This window comes from Morus notabilis, unplaced genomic scaffold (assembly GCF_000414095.1).
Source record: "Morus notabilis unplaced genomic scaffold, ASM41409v2 Scaffold1009, whole genome shotgun sequence".
NCBI classification, from domain to species: domain Eukaryota; kingdom Viridiplantae; phylum Streptophyta; class Magnoliopsida; order Rosales; family Moraceae; genus Morus; species Morus notabilis.
The window spans coordinates 221,916-242,996 of NW_010357868.1; the positions used below are offsets into that span (position 1 = coordinate 221,916).

Here is a 21,081-nt window from a genome sequence, read left to right on the forward strand (position 1 = left end):
ATATTATATTATGATATTTTTATTATATATTATATTATATTACATATTATAAGATATAACTATTATAAAATATATTTTAGTTATATTATAGTATTAAAAGGTAATTATGAAAAAAAAAATAAAGAAAAGAACTTGTAATTACTATTCTTCTCATGTGAAGAATGAATGGTAATTCACTAAATGACCATTCATTTCTTATAAATTCAACTAAATATTAAATTTGGGTGTTTATTCATTAGGATGTGATGACAATTGTCATCAAACTTAAATGACAATTGTTGCGGAGGAAAATTATATCATTAGGATGTGATCCAATGCTCCAAGATTGACAAGCAATTTATCGAGATAAAGACACATAAGTAACTTTTTTGAGCTTCTCATAGTACAAAATACTGAGTGATATTTTGCCGCCGTTTCGTTTCGTCTCCCCACTTCAAGTGGAGTTTGTTGAAGACAAATTAAGGACGTCCACTCACATAAATGATCTTTTAACGGTAAATTTAAGATAAGCGGTTAAATGCAAAGTTTAACGGTAAATTTATACCTAATTCTACTTTTAAGTGTATTATTCAGATCTCTCAATTATAAGTTCAGGAAAAAAGAACTTTAAGTCATATGATTTAAGTTTTATTATTTTTTAAAATAGAATCATCATTTTAAACTTAAGTCATATGATTTAACACCTGATTTTCATAGAGTCATACTTCTATATATCTCTGTGAGGTTCTTGTTGGATGTAATAAAAGTTGGAAGTTAGGTGATTAATTAATTTGGATTATTTCATAAATAAAAACAAAAAGGAAGCTTAATTTTATCCATATACGCCATATATATTTCTTTTTCACATTCACAGTTTCAGCAAGAAGAATCTTCAAAGATCTGTTTGGTTTCACTCGTACGGCCGGTTGGAGAAGGACAAGACGCGGAAGCCAGCATTGAATAGGTGTTATCTCTTTCCCATGATTTGTGAAACAATTATTATACGACGTGAAAATGGAAAAAGTTTGAAACAGTTGGAGAATGTAATAGAACTGACGAGAAAATTGTTAGTCTAAAGTGCGTCACTTGCGATGACCCATCAATTTATTTGGTAGCAATTCGCAAAGAAACATTTTTCTTAGATATTACATGCTAAAGTTTTTCTTTCCTTTTTTTTTTTTCTTTTTTTTTTCCAATTGTCCCCTCAAGTTATTATAAATATTTTGTTAATATTCTCTTTATATATATATATATATATTTGTCTTGAAAGATTGGAGAAGTCCAAGGAATCTTTTAAAAAATTTTAAGTTTATAAATGATAAGCTCTACCCTTCATTAATCCATTACGTGGAGAGCTCTTGAGAAACAATCGGTTCATTATTCATTACTCATTATTGATTATTGATCAGACTACAATTGTTAAAGATTTTCAAGTCTGAGGTGTTAATTTTCAACATTTAAAAGTTTCAGGGCATAACTTATTAATTGCAAAAGTTTATAACGAGGTGTTTGTGCAAAAACAAAAACCCTATTATTATAACCCGTGTCTGGTAATATCATATAACAAAACGGAATAAAAACTACACCCAATTTAAAGGAATTGATGTAATGAATATTTCACATTTTAAAAATATGCAATACAGCAAGTAGTACTCTATTTTCAATACTCTTTAGTATGGAATTTTTCCAATAGATTTGTAATAGACAAAGCTTCCTACTTTTTAAGTAATAAACCGAATGTACAAAATAGATAATTGAGTAAATCACGTAAGTAAGCAATCAACTCCTTGCTTAAATATGAATACAATATCATGCGTTTGTTTCTCGTTCGATCTTTCTTTTGTTTCATTTCATTTCTTTTTTTTTTTCTTTTCATTCTTGTGTTTTCTCTTTCAATTGGACGATAAACAAGCAAAATATAAAGCTAAAACGTTATAAAAGTAGGGTTTGAAAAAAAATAAATTATCGGTGTTTCATATTCTTTAACTGTTATTGTCTCAGAGATTTGTCTATTCTTCGTGACTTTTAATTTTAATATGACATCAAATTTATTGTGTACCATGTGTATTAAGTTATACAAAACAAAACAAGAACAGAAACAAAAACGAAAAACAAAAATAAAAAAAAGTCCGTACGTGAAGACAGGAACAAACTACTATTTGCCACTTTATTACGAGTGCCATCAGGATATCCAGACACCATCAAATTATGTTGTTAAAAGAAACATATCATATTTATGTTCCTCTTTCTCACTTTTTTTTCTTCCGTAAACACGATATTTTTCCTTTATTATTATAAAAAAAGAATCAGCTCAAGATTTTCTTTTTTTTTGTCTTTTTTTTTTTTTTTCCTAAAAGGAGATGGGCTCTCTGGTTGGTGGCGACAAGCGTCCCCAACGTAACCTAAAGACAGAAATCTACCCCGATCAGGTGCAGATCACGTGACCAGAGGGTTCAGATTGGGCCCATTCGGATTGGGTCCCACAAGAGCTGCTTCTATTGGGCCCAAAACTAAAAGGGCTCCCCCCCACGTGCATCGCCTTTGAAAAGTCTGCTACTCTTCATCAGTCTCCGCTTCGTCTGCGTGGGCAGTGGGCCTCCTGATGCTGCCATTTAAACAGATTGGGCCCCACTCATTCCTCCTCTCTTCGCATAGTTTTTGTACTGCGCTGGTTAACAATGTTGAGAATAATTAATGTCTCCTTTCTTTTTTCAACATCTTTTACTGAAGAAGATAAAACTAAAAAAAAAAAAAAAAAAAAAACGAAAAATACCATTCGATTACTTTCGATAAAATTTCATTGCATCTTAATATCATGAATAATGATACAAGTTAATGCTGTGATGCGACCTTCTATTTTGTTGGGAGTATTAAGTTGTTAGAGCTTAGTCATTGTTTGGCACCGTTTTTAAAGCTAAGAGATGTTGAGGAAAATAAAGAGCGCGTTTGGAACTCGTTCCAAAATGATATTATTTTTTGTATGAAAATGAAAACGTTTTCAATCTTAGACAGAAATCATTTTTAAAAATGTGTTTAATAGTTTTATCAAGAGATTATTTTCAGTATAAAAAACCTATTAATGTGTGTCTCTCTCTCTCTCTCTTTGCTCGAGAGAGGAGAAAACGAAAATAAAAAATGAAAAACGACTAAAAGTCGTTTTTCATTTTTCTCTCATTTTACATTAAACTAAAAAATCATTTTCATTTCCTTTTTTGTCTTTATTGCGTCAAACGCCGTTTTGAAAACGTTTTTATTTTTTCTTTCTCAAAAAACGTGAAAAATAAAAACGGGATCAATTCCAAACACGACTAAAATAAATTTGAAAGGTGTGCGATTTCTCTTATATTCGTCTTTTTTATTATAGTAAATTAATGCAAAATTGAAAGTGGATGTGAACGCAAACTATTATAAATCTTGTATTTTTATTTGTGACTATATTCCTCTGTAAGATTCTAATACGCATGTTAAAAAAAAAAAAAGAAAAAAGATATATATACCTACGAGTTAAAACGTTGAAAGTGCGTAATGAAACAAGGATTGTAATATTGACGTCATGAATTAGACCTCAAAATAATAATTCACGATATAATCTACATCTAGAATATGATTTTTTTTTTTCAAATAAAAATTCAAGAATCAAAGACAAATGAGGTAAGTGGAAAAAAACAATAGGGGCCCACAAAACTGGAGATTGGGGAGCTGAATGAAATGTTGCACTTATCTAATGAAACAAAGTACCCACTTTTCATTCTTTTTCTCTCTAACAAAGAGGTTCCGTTTCAATTCCTTCCAAGTTTGGACCACTTTTACCATGCACTTCTTGTATATAGAAAGAGAGATATTTACGCAAGCGAACATGGTTTTGGACCACTTTCACAAGAGTTTATATTGTGCATGAAGGGCTTTAAAATTTTGATTGTTCGGACATTTGATCAATTCATCATCTCAAAAACCCTCTTCTACCAATTGATGAAACTCTCATTAAAAAATTGCCCATCAAAAGTTGAGCTAAAGTTTGCCCCATTTATGTTAATTTTAATTCATTAAAGCACATGCATAGGCATATAAAATGCACATAAAAATAAAAAAAAATAAAAAAAAAAAAAACTTGCTAATAAATGAAGCATTGCCCCCCACTGAATTTGAAAGAATGCTAAAGCTTTCAATAAATTTAACCTTCCATTCCCTTTGACATGGGATAATGAGACAGAAAACTTAATTGAAGCCAAAGGTACAATAAAAGTGACATCTCTACAAACATTTTAACTCTGCAAGTGTGAATATATATGCACACTCTATGAGTTTTCTTTAATTATTACTAAAAGTAAGAGATAGTGGCCTTTGATTTTGGTAAAAGTAATTGGTTTGATTAATAATTTTGAGCTGATGCCACCCCCCAACCAACATAAGTGGGCCATGCATGGATGAACATTATATAAATCACTGTTTTCAAATAATGATCTGAGCAAAAGGCAACTCTTTTCAAAAAATCAATCAAGCAAAAATATAAATAAATAAATATTCTGAAGTAAAACATATAATTAAATACATGTACAGTAACATTATCTCCTGAAGGTGAAAATATTTCTCATGATGTTGTGGTTTGCAAATGTGTTGTTAATAAGAACAACGTAAGGACATAAATATACAGGAAAAAAAAATAAAGCAACGACATCCCACTTTCTGATAATTTAGGCTTTTAGAATTAGTATTTATTATAAGATAATTAAGTATATCCTAACTGATTAATTTGTACACTGTTGAAATGCAAATATTAAAATATAGTATTTAAGAAAAAAAAAACAGTATTTATGCTTGTTGATCTTACTATTAATGAATTTTGTAATGGACCTAACCAGGCACGGAACCATGTATAACGCAGAGGGGGGCTTAAGCCCTCACTCAACTATTTTGTTTCCTTAAAAATGTATACATAAATAAGAAATGTGTTATGGTAAGCTCCCACTAAAATTTATAAAATTAATTATATAGTCCTCATTTAAATGTTTAGCAGAGGGATTCGTTCCCTGATTCGAATCATGATTCGTGGTTCGCTACAGTATTTTCTCTCACAAAAAATTCACGTAAATCGAAAATATTTCGAATCACATGGTTTGAATCCTCCTACCAAACGTAATTAAGCCCCCACTTATATAAATTTCCGGCCCCGTACTTGCTATTAATTTTGGCACGTGAAGTACGTATCAGAACATTCTTCAAAACCGGTATATACTAATCTGCTGGGTATATACTAATTATAAAGAGTTTTATCCCATAAAAAAATAAAATAAAATGAAATAAAGAGGTTCAAAGCAACCAGAATCAGGTGTGAAGGCTAAACAAAATGGCAACACAGACAGTCTTCAAAGTCCATGCACGTACTAGCTAGTACTTAACACTAATAATTATGTGGTTTTCCTTTTCCTAATTCTTCACTTTTTTTTTTCTCAAAACTCCTTTTTAGTTTGTTTGTATTCAGCCTTTTTCATCATTGGAACCAAACAAATTTAGGCTTTACCTGAACAAATAAACAAATTAATAGTACCACTTGCTTCTTAATTAATAAAGAGAGAAAACAAAACGATGGGTCCACTTTAAATTTCCAGGAAAGTGCAAGGAGGTTTCCATACGTTGGTAAAAGGAAGCCCTAAATCGAAAAGTCACTTCACTTCCAAATTCCAATATTTCAAGTGAATAAGATGGGCAGTGCTAGATCAATAATTACAACTCATTAAGAAACAAGAAGAAAACAAGTATAAGATCTCATCATCATACTTGTAATTATCAACTGGGACAGAATTTAAATATTGTGACTTTATATATATTATAAGATTGTGTGAACTAGTTTTTTGAGCCAGATTTGTTGGGCCCCACCATTATCTTTTTTGAATGGACACCGGATTTTTGCCTGCCGTGTTTCCTTCAACTTCATACTGTATTTGCCCTTCTTCTCTTTCTATTTTTTTTAATCTTATCTATTAATCATAATTTAACTAGCAATTGCATTGTACTCAAATGATTCTCTAGCATAGAAGCTACATTTTTTTTTTCTAAGGTGATCAAAGCTACATTATACACTCAATTAACCTTTTATATATCTATGAGGAGAGTTGCAGCACAATTAACCTTTATATTACCCTTATTTAAAGACTAATTTTATAAATGCTTTTGAATCGTATATTCTAATTCAACATGCCACTTGAATTATTAAAATACCAATTCATTTCACCTTAAACGACATTATATCATTCAATTTTATCGATATAAAATCAATGATTCCAGAGGCAAGTCGACTTAAAATAATGAAATTATAAATAGTGTCGCACATTTTGATAGTATTAAAGAGGAAAGGTTTGTTTTAAACAATTTTATGTAATTGATCAAGAGTGAAATATTAAACCACTTTCAAAGTTTAGAAAGCAGGTTGAATTAGAGTGCATGATTTAGAGACATTTATAAAATTAATCATTTTATCATATCAATTGCGAATTCTGATATCTTTACTAAGATTTGACAATTTTATAGTAGTTACGTAGGATTATAAAGTAGGATAGGGAAGAAATAAACACAACAGCCTAACGATCAAAAATTAAATTAGTGCATGTATCATTATAATATGATCTTTTTGTATTATAAATTTAGATTATAATTATTGGCATGCCTTGAACTTTAGTGTCATCTTCCGTTTACCTCTCGAGGTTTATAAACTCTCATTTTGTTTTAATTTTGAATTATTCTCACTTAACTCTTTCTATAATAATTTCTATTAAAGTAGAAAACAAAGAGAGTAATGCAGTTATGTGGTTTTTTTATTTGAATTTATGTTAAAATCAATAAATAAAAATCATATAGTCACATTTAACCCCATTTTTCATATGATTTTAACATAAATTCTTACAAAAAGGCTTAAATGAGACAAATTCAAAATTCAAGAGTCAAAGTGAGTTTTTAAAACTTAGAAAGCAAAGTGAGAATGATCATAAAGTTGAGGGAGCACAATGAGAATAATCCTCTAAATTTCTTTTAATTTTCTTCATAGATTAATTATTGCTATCAGTGTTCCATATTCGGTTTAAGTGACTCTACTCTTCTAATTAATTGACATATTGCTAGAAATATAATCCAAGAAAAAATAGAGAATTCATTTTTAAGAGTGTGTGAGTCTAAACTTTTATCCTTTATTCTTGATAAATATCCTTTTGTTAGTGTGATTATTTGACTAAAAAAAGTTATGAATTAAAAATAAAAAGTAAAAATCATGACTCATGTACTTTTAAAGGATATTTATTAAGATTACCCAATATCCAACGCATGTTACACAGAAAAAAGCCATCTAAAACTTGATGAAGGAAAAGGAAAAAAAGAAAGGAAAAAAGACTCACAAAACGGAAAAAATGAAAAATCCAACTTAGATCCAGCCGGCGAGTCTATATATACTTTGAGGGCGAAATAATCAAAAAAGGATATTGCATATGATAATGTGTGTGTGTGTGTGTGTGTGTGTGAGAGAGAGAGAATTTTCAGGTATATATGTGATTGATTTTTAATTTGAGGGCGAAATAATTAAAACTTTGGCTTAGACAGCCTCCATTTAGGAGACAGCTATCCTTGTCTTTAACAAATATCATTCCTTAAATAAAAATAGAATTTTTTTTTTTTTTTTTTTTTTTTTTTTGAAAATCGGTTTTCTACATGTTCAGTGTTCAGTGCATTTTCCGGGAAAATTCCAGCACCAGACAAAAAAAAGTAAAATAATGGCAATACCTAAAATGAATGTAAACCTTGAACCACCCGTCCCTTCCATAACGTTCTCTGAAACCAAACAGTGCCCTTCATTGGAAAAGTTCCAAATTTTCCCAACAAGTTCAATTTCACCATCCACTTTCCCCCAACATACATTAACCCTTGCATAAAAAGAACAGAAAATCCCACCAACAATTGGAATTTCATCTCATGACCTCAAATAAAAAAAAATAAAAAAAAAAAGTTAAAAGAAGAAGAAGAAGCTAAGCTTGATCACCATAATTAAAACTCAAACTAAAATTTAAAGAAAAATTAACAACTAGATATTACTTCATCACTATATGTTATTGCTAATTAAACCCTCCCCCATAAACCTAAGACATCCCTCGGTAGATGTGATTTTTTTTCCCTTTTTACCCACTTGAGAAAAACAGTGAGCTTGATGATCCTGAAGAAGCAGTAGTAGTTTGATACGATCTTTGCCTGAAACAATCTAACGACATTCGCGGCGGCGACACTGCCACTGTCACCGACGACGACGACTGAGCTCCAGAATCCGGTGGCGACCCTACATTATAAATTCCGAAAAAAAGAATCATAATTCAGTTTCCAACTCGACCTTTCTCATTCAAGTCATTTTCCGTACAAGTACATGTTCCGAATAACACGTGAATTTAATTATAATGCATTAACACTTGGAACTCCAATATTCCAACATGTTAAAAGATCAAATTTTGGACTCATTTTTCTGTGACAAATTCTTGGTACGTACTTGATATAATGCAAAATATAAAACCTAGCTAAAACGTGTTTTAAACAAAAATAAAAAGGAACCGATTGAGATATATTATGTACTACTGATTATGACTTACTTGCAACGTTATCTGAAGATGGATTCTGGGCATTTTCAGGTTGCAAGGACTTGGGATTTTGAACTTGTTGGTTTGGCTGCTGAGTTTTTCGCCTGCGACGGTTGTGATCGGCCAACCTTTTCCGGCAACTACGTTTTCCATTGTCAAACTCAGAGAGGAGGTGGAATCTGCAAAAAAGAAGAATGACAAAAAAGGAAAAAAAAAAACAAAAACAAATAATTTACCAAGAAGGAATTTTTATTAATGCAGATATTATTAGTGACACTATACACTACTACTGTTTTAACATTACCATATGAAGCAAAAGAAAACAGTACGTAAACGGAGAGTGGCGATGTAAATAAAAAAAAAAAAAAGTAATTTTCGAAAAATTCACGGACGCAAATGCCCTCGGGATTTCCACATGTACGGGAGAGAGCCAATCATTGGGCCGATAATTCAACTGCGGGGACATTCTCGTCATTCCGACAGGCCAAGTATCTCCGGAAAACCAACAGCGACAGCCACCACGTTCATGAGCTGTCTTAGGGAGCAGCTAGCTAGGCAAGAACCGAAAATACCACAACTCACGGAGGGTCATTTTGACCAACCAAAAAAAGGACAGAAAAAGAAAAGATTTTGGCCGGGAAGTCTCTAATTAGCCAATTAGGCAAACCCATCGGGATTTTAACCAATGATTGGGGTTTTGGGAAAACAGCGAGGGGGCAAGGGACATTTTGGTAATTTCAAAACGGTGATTAGTGAAAATGCGGACGATTAAATACGAATTAATTGATTAATTAACGAACCTGCTGCACTGTTGGCAGAATCGCTGGGTCAAGCCGGCGGCGACGACGGTGGAGGCCTTGGAGTGGAACTCGCAGACCTTGTGGCGGCGGTGGTAGTGCTTGGCGTGGGAGAGATCGGCATTGCAGCCCTCCGCCTGGCACCGCGGCGAGTTCGCAGACGTTGACCCTGCCTCCAACGCCCTCGGCCGCCGGTACAGCCGGCTCATGAAGTCGTCCTCCGACGAGAAGTATGTTCTCCCTCCCAAATTGAGCCCGATTCTGGACGAGAAGTCCACAGCCGCCCTCTGATGATCCTCGCTCTTCGGCACCAGCATGAACGGGACACCCAATCCTCCTCCCCCTCCGCCGCCTCCTCCGGCGGTGATGGGATCGAGGGAGAGAATCGACGCCGGCGCGTAAGAGGACGCGCTGGCGTAGGCGCGTGGAACGTCGTACAGTGAGGAGTGGTGGTGGACGTGGAGTTGTTGCTGCTGGGGCTGCGCTTGGGTGTGGTGGTGAGCGGTGGCGATACCGAAGTGGTGGTGAGGGAAGGCCGAGGGATTGTTGTCGTTGTTGTTGGCGTGCTCATGATGATGGTGATGATGATGATGATTGTGATTATGACTTTGAAGATGAGGAGTGAGAAAGTGGGCGTTGTGGTCGTTGAAGGCGGCTTGAGCGGAGGCGTAGTGTTCGATAATGTTCTGTCGGGTTGGGTCGGATCCGGGATGCTGCTCCGGCTCTTCCCCGGCGAGCATGATCGCCGACGGGTTCCCCCATTCGTAGTCTAGCATTTCTCCTCCTCCGCACCTCTAAATTACGACGTCGTTTTTGCCAAATTAAAACCTATACCAAAGGCAAATTACAAACACTCACATGTGATATTTATAACTATAATTACAACAGAAAAATAAATAAATTATATAAGGAAGGAAAAAGAAAGGTGTCGGTGAAGTTTTATCCATAAGCAAATTGTTTGAGCTTCTCACCTATGGAATATTGTTGGTAGCGTTGAGGGAGAGAGAGAGAGAGAGAGAGAGAGAGAGAGAGAGAGAGTTCAATAAGACTTTGGGCTGACTAAAAATGAATAATATGATCTCTTCATGGAGACAATGCCTTGTACATTCTCTCTCTCTAACTCACTTTCTCTTTCTAACAGCTGTTTCTTTTGGGAAGTTTCTCTCTCTACGTTCTTTTCTTTTTTGTGTGTGTGTGTGTGTGTGTGTGGGATAAGTATCACTGGGGAAGAAACTGAGTTATGAGGCGGCTAGTGCAGAGAGAGTTTATTGGAGTTCACTTGCTTCTACTACAGTGAACAGTGCGAATTTTTGGGATGACAATTTTGCTCTGGGAATGGTGAGATATTTACAATTGAAAGCCATCAGAAAATGGGAATATGAATGCGTGTTTGAACCGTTTTTAAAAACGATTTTTACGTATTTAAAAAAAAAAAATAAAAAAAAATGATATTTATTTAGTAAATATTTTAAAAATAAAAATAAAAACAATAAGAATAATAATTGTGAAAAAATTAAAAAATAGTTAAAATATGTTTTCACTTTTCATTTTTATTTTTTAATACTTATCAAAAAATTTATAATATATTAATAAATAAATATGATTTTATTTTTTTTAATACTCAAAATATTTATTTTTTTATTATATTCAAAATAATTTCTTATAGTATTAATTAAATATAATTTTAAAATTGTCCTTAAAATAATTTTTAAAATATTTTTATTAAAAATAAAATTATTTGAAAATTAATTCCAAACGTAGTCAGTTTTTTTTCCTTTCTTTCCTAGTCGGACTCAGTTAGGACTAGTCATAGAGATTAGAGAGATTTTCGTCAAGTCTCTCTCCTCTATCTCTGTTGCCCACGCGGTTGGGGGTATTTAAAAATATTGGGCCCCACTAGCTGTTTTGCTTGCCTGGTCTAGTTTCATCAGCCTTAGTTCCAGCTACCAGATCATCATGGCTTTTTGAGTGACTTTCTTTCTTCTTTTTTTTTTTAAAAATTTATCTTATTTTATTTTATTTTTTACTCGTCAACTTCACCTGTTTTTACAGTTCCATTAATTTCTCTGGTAGAATTAGCTGTTTTTATTATTGATTATTTATTTACTTTGAAAACGACACTTGAGGAATAAATTTCTAACTCGTTGTCATCAAAGTCCTCGTCCTCGGGTTTTAATAATTATTTTGCATGAATGAAATGATAAAAGAAAGAAAAAAGTAGGCATGAAAAGCTTGCCATATGACTCACATTGCACAATTGGGTGCGTTTAGAGCAAGATTCATATTATGGTTTGGATCACAGTTCGTAATTTATTACAGTTTTTTTTTCTCATAAAAATACACGTAAATTGAGAATAATTTTAAATTTTGATTTTAAATCATAATTTTAAATTCATAAATTAAGAGGGCGTTTAGTTCATGTATTCACAATCATTCTCGTTTTACGTATATTTTTTATGAGAGAAAAACACTGTAAAAAACTATAAATTATGATTCAGAATCATAAACGAATATAAAAAACAAACCTCTCCTAAATGTCCCATTGTTGTTGTCATTATTATTATTAGTTCGTATGACTAAATAAAACACAAGTAAGTGAGAAAAACTTTGGATTGCAACATATATTAGCATATTCCCAAGCATAAACACAAAATTTCCCAAAAAGGAAAAAAAAACTATCAAACACTTGGAATGACACGCCTTTTTTTTTCTTTTTCAAAAAATTGGTAAATATGACATATTTATATATTGTTAGTTAATTTCTAAACAGATTTTCAGCGGCGGATTAATGTCCCTCGCTAAAGGGTTACTGTAAAAAATATTCCTTTCTTTAGACCTTAGAATTGATGCCAAATTACTAGGGGAACATTCCGTTGCTTCTGTCGAGGAAAAATATGGCATAATATATCAGGTCAGCATATGAGAATGGTTGTTTGTGGTTATAGACTTTTGTGATCTGAAAAATAAAGAGGAAAAAGAAAATGATAAAAAAAAAAAAAAAGAAAAAAGAGTCATGAGTGGTTCCATCACCCAGCCAGGAAGTCCTTCAATCGAAAGTAAGATACATGAACTTATGTTATTAGCAATGTCCATTTATCGACCGTCAGAGTTGTTTGGTTGGGAGATTCATACTCCGATTTAAATCATGATTCGTGATTAGTTACAATATTTTTTCTCATAAAAAATACACGTAAATAAAAAATGATTATAATCTCATGATTCTAATCCATAAACCAAACGTCTCCTTATTTTACCAAATTTGATAATATATTTTTAGAATAATTATAATGTAATATTCACGATCCAGAGAGTATTAGAGCCCGTTTGGTTGGAGGATTCGTTCTCTGATTCGAATCATGGTTCATGATTCGCTACAGTATTTTTTCTCAAAAAAACGCACGTAAATGAAAAATTATTTTAATCTCATAATTCTAATCCACGAACGAAACGAGCTCTGTTTTGAAGCTTTGATACATAATAAAATAGTACGAGTAAAAATTAACAAATAAGGAAAGAAGAATAAATTTGAATAATAATAAGAAACATATTTTGTTTCAATAACGAGATTAGTAGTTTCTATTTCAAAATGTGTCAATTATATCATAATCATTCAAATTTGATAGAAAATCTGTAATAATCTGACAACCTTGCTGTTATAGTATTGCTTTTGGTTCAATGGCTGGCTGCTGCAGAATTGTTCCTTACTCTAGTAATAAAAGAAAAGAAAATAAAATAAAAAACCATCGAACACTTTTTTTTCCGTTTTCTTTTTTTTGATAAATTTTTTTTTTTAAAAAAATACCTATTCTTCTGGCTCTCAAGTAGTAAATGGTGGGACTGAAAGGGGCATAGTGTGAAAATTAAGTGAAAGAAGAGATGTAAAAGGGTAAAAACATGGAAAAGACAGGAGAACAGATGATCGTATCCAGATCGTACGATGTATTATTCGGTGTTGCAAGTCGTTTGTCCATATCACCCCACTCCTCAATTCCTCACTCGCGTCTATCACCACTTTCACGTCTACTCGCCCACAATTCACGACAACTGTCCTGGCATATTGATAGGCCAAGATCCCGTGATTGCCCTGCAAAGGTTGTTAAAACTACGGAAATGCCTAGGCGGACACGTGTCGGTGATCGAATGGAGAAGAGCAGGATTTACAGTGGAACCGCCGGACGGGATTAGGAATGAAGAAGAGAGGGGGCAGAGGACCGAGTCTGATCAAAGTGAGTGCAGTGAGTACAGTCTGGTGGCATATTTGGTGGGAAAAGGCTGACACGGACGTTGACTCTCTTGTACGGAATGTCCACAATTTGGTCAGAGACATTAATCATTTTCTCTTGTTATTTTAATAATTCTTTTTTTTTTTTCCGGGGGAAAGTTCAATTCTCTAAAGATTTAATTTAATAATGGGAAAATAAGGTTTCAGGTAATAAGTGGGATGGAGAAAAGAAAACTAAATTACAGTTTTTAGTTTATTAATTTGAGTTAAAATGTGATTTTATTTGATAATTTTTTATTATAATAAAAAAAATATAATTATTTTTAAATTTTTTTTACTATAATAAAATTTAAAATTTAAATTCAAATCGATAAAATAAATGAATTCTTAGTGTGTTTAGAGAGGTGTGGTGGAGTGGAGGGTCCTTTGTTCAAGTTGATAAAGATTTTGCTAAATTTCATGTTTTTTCTAGAAGTTATATATAGCTGACAAAAAAGATACTACACTATCTATATATAATAATAATAATAATAACAACGCAAGGCTTGAAGAGCAAGAGAGGAAAAAAAAAAAAAAAAAAAGAAGGAAGAAGCTTTTCATGACTTTGACACAACCACCAAGATTTTAATATACAATGTATGATTAGATCTTGGAGCCCCACATTGTTGCAAGAAAATTGAACTTCGTGGGTGACAAGTCGATGTACACCCATGTTTTGTTAAACCGTGATTTGTTAACTTGTTTTGAGTTATATAGCTCGGGCAAAACAAAACAAAACAAAAAGTTGTTAGCTTTTGGGGCATCAAGTACACTTTTATTTGCTCTTTCTTTTCTCTCTCCCATTTTTTGGAGAAAGGGTGTTCCACAGAGGATTTTCCCATCTTGAGTCTTTGCTAATCAACGGGCTCATCACGTACAAAGTAAAGAAATTCTCACATTAAACTGGGACAAATTGGTAAAATCGTCTTGATAAAAGTTCTCCTTGGCAATACACATATTTTTTTATTGGCTACGAATCGTCTAAGTTACAGAGTGTGCGTTTAGAACCGTTTTTAAAAACGATTTGCACATATAAATGTTTTGAAAACAAAAATGAAAACGAAAACGAAACGACGTTTGTTTAACAAATGTTTTGAAAATAAAAATGAAAATGAAAACGAAACGGCGTTTGTTTAACAAATATTTTAAAAACAAAAATGAAAACGAAAACAGTAAGAATGATTTTTGTTAAGGAATTAAAAAACAGTTGAGAATTGTTTTCACTTTTCTGTTTTTATTTTTTTAGTACTTATCAATAATATTATAATATATTAATTAATAAACACGATTTTACTTTTTTATTGTAATCAAAACAATCTCTTACAAAACCAACCAAACGTAATTTCAGAATCGATCTCAGAATGATTCTCAAAAAAATCTCATTTTTACTTTTTATTAAAAATAAAATCATTTTAAAATTAATTCCAAACGCACTCAAAAGATTTCTACCATAAAGTGGAGTTCAACTTTCCAAAACTACTGCCTCAAATTAATACCTCATAGAGAAAAATAAGTCACATTGTAATATTGTTGGACAAAGTAGGTGAAGCTCATCCACTATGGACTGCATAGGTCTCTCTCACTCTTCCATATATTTCTGGATTCCTCATCTCCCCAGTTGACCAGATGAGTTTTGACTTCATTAAAAATGTAAAACCTCTAACTGCAAAAACATGGGGGAAAAAAAAAGGAGCCCACATTATTTTTCTAACATTTTTTTTGTTTTTGCTCAAATATTATTTTTCCAACATGTGGGTAAAAGTACTAGCAAAAGACATGGTCAATTTCTGGCTATACAAACAATAATCCACCTCCAACGTTACACCTACAGCTCCGACCTTAACATTGTCATTTGTCTTTAATGGATGAGACAAAATTAAAAAACCGTCCTTCCTTAGGCACATGTATAAGCGTATTGTTGCAATTTCAAAGCCCATCAATCTTCTGTAACCAGGTAAAATAAAGGGCAGGTTAAAACATCCAAACCTTGTGGAAATCATTGATAGAGGATTGATAGTTCCACAGAAGCAAGGAGACAACGGCGTTGCTTTTGGCTTCAAGTGTAAAGGTGCCGAGGAAATTTCCACATCGCCAGTGAATAACACAAAGAACTAAATGGTCCTAAAAACTGACACCAACCCTTTTCTCTGAATGAGGTGTGGGGTTGGGGATTGGAGGGGTGGGTAGAGAGCTAGGGAAGGAAAGAGAATAGCAAGAGGCCAAATGATATTAATTGTGGTCCCAAAACAGCTCAATAGAAATTTTTGACATATTAACTCAAGCATAAAAACTTCCTGCGGAACACATACGTGATACATCAATGCAATAGGTACTGAAAACAAAGGGTCTCGACTTTAATGGCTATGAGGGGTAAACATCTTAACTGAGTTAGAGAAGGGCGCATAATGCAAAAACTTGATTACGAGTGGCCGTAGATCGGAACTGGAGGAAAGGAAAGAAAACTACAAATAACAGTCATGCACATGCAAATGTTACTAACGCTAGCCAGAAAGACAAAAAGGTTGAGGTTATTAATTCCTTTCTACTTGGCTGGAAATGATAGTGAGATTGTAGTAAGATTATAACTTACTTTCTCTTGTCCGTCAGAGTTACGAGAGATTTGAGTACCCCTGGACTAATCTTGTCAGCAAGTGCACCTCTTTCTGATATCAAAAGGGACTTATCCTTCACATAGGTTTGGAGGTTCTTAGCTTCAAAGTCGAGCCGTTCTTGATCTGCATTAAAGGCGGACAAGATACAAACAAATTTGAGATCAGGAAAACAACAGCATACTAAGAACCTGTAATAGAGATATAAACCACATAACTAAGCCAAGAGGACAATGATTCACGCTACGTTACTTAAGCTTTTTGATCTATTTGATGACTGATCAACTTCAAACAGTAATAGTGTTAGAATAACACCAGAAGCTTTGAGAAAGTTTCCTCCTTTTTACTCTTATTGCTTGGTTGCGAGTTCAATATGATCAAATTGGTCACTAATAAGTGTATCTCATAAAGGGGAAGTTGGTTTTTTTTGTTAAATGAACAGAAGAGTGAGGAAGACGAGTTCTTTTACTCAATTAAATTCTTTACATTGTTTACCAATTTCACTAAAACCATTAACTAGCACACATGAACAAAAGCCATCTCAAAGAAGAGTTAGAAATATCTTCCTAATTGGTTAGTTTTGAGCCTAAGAAACAGTAACCACATAAACTATCCTTTACCACCAATTTAAGGCTGAAGACATCATTACCACCAAAAAATGTTTTCCAGTAAGATACCATCTAACTTCTTGAAAATAAAGATTGTTTGGAGTACAATTTGTGCAACAATTAGGTAATGAGTGACTAATGAATTTGATCGTTTTATTGAAAGAACACAGATATGTTTTCATGTAAGACATAAGTAACTACTCATTCACTATAACACAAAGCAAGTTTTGGACCTTTGGTACTCAATTTCCATAAATGGCCAATAGTATCAAATCTCTTCATACACTACTCTTTACTTTGTTTATTTTTTATTTCTCCTGTTGCTGCTGATATTCTTCAAACACTAATTTCAATAACACCAAATTTGACATGTGATTAGTATTTTACTTATTAAATATGTTCATAAAGTTCACCCATATAACTGCATTAGACAAAGGCGCTCTAGGAATGACCTGTCTCCAAGATGGTATGAGCAGCATGAAAGGGAATCCTGGCAAAGACATCAGTTCCCGGGAACATCATCCATGTTCGTTCACTGGAGTCATGGTTGCCACAAGTTGAACATACTTCCTTAACTAAAGGTCTCGATTCCGGTCCCCCAATCTCCCTCATTATTGACTCAAAGGGTGACAGAATACTAGTCTTTGTCGTTCTAGCCCTTTTCCTCAGAGCTGTGAGGGCTTCTCTATTCCCATTCCTCCCTTTATCATTTTCAACTAGCTGCAATTCCTCCATAAACTCACAAACTCCCCACATTTTCTTACTCACGAAGAAAGAAATCACACATAACCCAGCAAAATACAAGCATCCTAAGTTCAAGTGATTAGAAATCCGAAATGTCACTAGGTTCATTTCCTTCTTTTCAAATCTTTAGCTCCTGATCCTTTAGTCCAACTTTTCTACTTCAAAAGCATAAAATGCACTCTTTCTAGCATTTAATTAGATAATTCACTTCTAAAACCAAAACCCATTTCTAAAGTTGTAAAAACTTAAAAAGTCTAATTGTGAATCAGTGATTCCCATCTTTTACTCCAAAATTCCAATCAAAAGCATAACATGGCTCTTTCTAGCATACAATTTGACCATTTACTTCTAAAACCAAACCCATCTCTGAAGTTATTAAAAAAAAAAAGATTTAAAAATTAAAAAGCCTTGACATTCAAATTCCTAAAATTTCTAGTATTTATCAATTTTCTCAGAAACTCCAAAAAAAAAAAAAAAGAAAGAAAATCAATGTATGGTTCTAAGAAAATAGAGTTTTGAGAAGGTGAGGAACCTGGTGACGGGCAAGAAGAAGACGCTCTGCTTCAGTCTCGAGCTCGACTAATTGTTGCTGAAATTCCTTCATAGTTTCGTCCATGCTCGATTCGATTCTCTCAACAAAAATTATCTACCTCGTATTGTTCCTTCCATGATGAAGCAAAAGCAGTTCAATTACAGAATCAAAACAATTGGAGAATATTTCAAGAATCTGTATTTAATTCAATTGAAAAGGCTTACTCTTTTTTGTTGGCGTGCGTGAAATTGCAAATTCTTGACTTGCAGTCACAGAACCCTAGCTTATCTTAGAGAGAGAGAGAGAGAGAGAGACGCCCCCGAGCTGGGGAACCAGACCTCACTTCCCGGCCACCGAAACGAAGGAAGGCACAAACCGAAAGGCCTCTTGGGAATGGGCTCGCAGGGGCTGTGCTCGCCGGGGAATGGGCTCACCAGGGATGGGGCTCGTTGGGTCTGTGCTCGTTGGGTCTGCGGTGATGTGCTGGGTTGGGGGTGGGTCAGCTTTTAGTCCAAAGCTTGGACTGATAAATCCCACTTGTTTTTGAGGGGATTATTAGTTTGGACTATTTTGAAATCTTTAGATATTTCTTTCACTACATATGTAAGTTTAGGCCGCCTGATCAAGGCCCGACGTCCTAAAAGAAAATTTCAAGTTGGGCCGACTTGGTCTTAAACGAGAAAAAATCAGCCCATTTTGGCTCTAAGTTTAAAAAATTTTAGGTGGGCCCAGTCTGAATTCTATAAGGTAAAAACTTTAAAAATAGGGAAATGGTAGAAAATAGGTCAATATGAAAAGCTTAAGAAAGTATATAGGCTAATTTTTAGTTATAAAAATTAATAGGTCATAACTTATCAAGTTATGGTTTATAATCAGATAAGTTATGGATAAACTTGTCAAGTTATGGTTCATAGACAGATAAGTTATGGATAATTATGGACAATAACTTGTCAAGTTATGGTTCATAACCAGACAAGTTATGGACGAAAACAGTAATTTGGCTTATTTATTAACTTATGTAAACTATTGGCCTATTAATTTTAATTCATCTCAAGTCTTGACATATTTTCCTCTTTCTCCCTTAAAAATATGATGTTAGCCCGGCCTTAAAAGAGAGGGTCGGCCCAATCTAATCTTAAGCCTAAAAATTTTAGAGCCAGGTTAGCCTGAACCAATAGTGACGGGCCTCGGTTCGACCAGTTTACCCAAACCAAACTTGCAGCTCTATCTTTCAATCTAAAATTGTCACCAAACATGGGATAAGGATTATTTATCCTAATCCTAGTCCAGTCTGCGGCCTTTAGTCTTTACGAATGTGAACGACATGTAGTAACACTGTTAATAAACGACATCATATTTTAGCCCGAAGGACATGTAAATATAGCTAATAAACGACATTACATCTCACCTTTTCCCTTTTTTTTTTTTTTTTTAAAGTTGGACGGACAGGTGTGGAGAAAATATACGACAGAAGAATTTAGAAGAACATAAAATTCATGTGATGATTAACTTGTTGTTTGTTCTTAAAAGAAGAGAAAAATTCTAGCAACAAACGACATGTGGTTCATTGTGATGAGCAGTGCTAGAACTTCGGGTCGGCGGGTTGCCCGAAGCCCGAAAAAAACTCGAATTTTTTCGGGCTCGGACGGGCAAGCCCATTTCCCACCCGCCCAAGCAAGATTTTCGGGTTCGGGCTCGGGCAGCCCGAATTTGACATGTCCACCCTTGCCCGCCGCCGTCTAACCACTATATACCGCCGTCCGCCGGGATTATTTTGAATTTTTCCGACCATGCCCGAACTGCCCGACCTGAAAAATGCCCGAAAATGCTCGAAAATTTGGTGTGCCCGATTTGCCCGAAAAATGCCTGAACCCGTTGCCCGAAAAACTGCCCGAATCACTCAAACAACTGTTTTTTTTTTAATTTTGCCTGAATTTTTCCCGCCTGCCCGAGGTGCCCGAATACCCAAAAACGGCTAGTTTTTTGAATTTTTACCCGAAAACCCGACCTGCCTGAATACCCAAAAATGGCTAGTTTTTTGAATTTTGCCCGAAAACCCGACTTGCCCGACTGCCCGAATTTCAAAAAAATAGCCGTTTATCCCTTTTTTTTAAAAAAAAAAATCATTTTTTAACCCCAAAATTTCCTTATAAATACCCCCCATCCCTCACACATTTTTCTCACTCAAACTCTCTCAATCCCTCTCAATCTCTCTCAATTTCTCTCAATCTCTCTCAATCTCTCTCAATTTCTCTCAATCTCTCTCACAATTTTTCTAAAGCTCTCTCTCTCTCAAATTCATCTTATTTTTTTATAATGAATTCTTTTGGTTATAGTGGTATTCCCATTGATGCCCAACACAATGTAGAAGAAGGGCAATTTCCCACTAATGAGTTTATTACGTAGCAATCTACTAATCCAAGCCATGGTGGACGTATTGGAGGTCGTGGTCGCAATAGTGGGCGTGGAGAAGCGGCGGCGAGTGCGACTGCGTCTGTGTCTACGTTTGCGTCGGTAAGTGTTGCAACCTTCAGGAGGAAATGCAAGCATACCTCGACAGTTTGGGATCACTTCGACATAATTGACGAGGTGGATAATGAAGGTAACACTAAACATATAGCTTAGTGTAAATATTGTTTATCTAAATTACAAGATGACACTATTCACGGCACCACACAACTTGAGACGACAATCTAGCGGACCCAAACTCCGCCAAACACAATTATCTTTTGATCGCGCAACCGGTGGTCTAACCACTTAGAAATATGACCTGCAAGTGGATCGTATGGAAGTTGCGCGAATGATAGCTGCTTTAGATCAACCACTTAGTTTTGTAGAGCATCCTAATTGGCAACAATATATTAAGGTTGTACACAATTCTAATGCACAGTTCACTTCAAAAACTACTCTTAGAAAAGATTTATTAAAATTATTTAAAAAAGAAAAAG

At 34.0% G+C, this 21,081-nt stretch overlaps 2 protein-coding genes across 2 annotated transcripts; both read right to left on the bottom strand.

The window, feature by feature from the left end:
• Positions 1–7,755: 7,755 nt before the first annotated feature.
• Positions 7,756–10,621, bottom strand: LOC21404629 (squamosa promoter-binding-like protein 8). Its single transcript, XM_010090956.2, has 4 exons — positions 10,351–10,621; positions 9,383–10,207; positions 8,595–8,761; positions 7,756–8,290 (listed from the first exon to the last, which is right to left on the bottom strand). The coding sequence occupies exons 2-4, from the start codon at positions 10,153–10,155 to the stop codon at positions 8,136–8,138; spliced, it is 1,095 nt and encodes a 364-aa protein (XP_010089258.1). The 5' UTR covers positions 10,156–10,207; positions 10,351–10,621; the 3' UTR covers positions 7,756–8,135.
• Positions 10,622–15,091: 4,470 nt separating this feature from the next.
• Positions 15,092–18,608, bottom strand: LOC21404631. Its single transcript, XM_024177178.1, has 5 exons — positions 18,358–18,608; positions 18,134–18,263; positions 17,310–17,577; positions 16,231–16,375; positions 15,092–15,303 (listed from the first exon to the last, which is right to left on the bottom strand). The coding sequence occupies exons 2-5, from the start codon at positions 18,215–18,217 to the stop codon at positions 15,300–15,302; spliced, it is 501 nt and encodes a 166-aa protein (XP_024032946.1). The 5' UTR covers positions 18,218–18,263; positions 18,358–18,608; the 3' UTR covers positions 15,092–15,299.
• Positions 18,609–21,081: the final 2,473 nt, after the last annotated feature.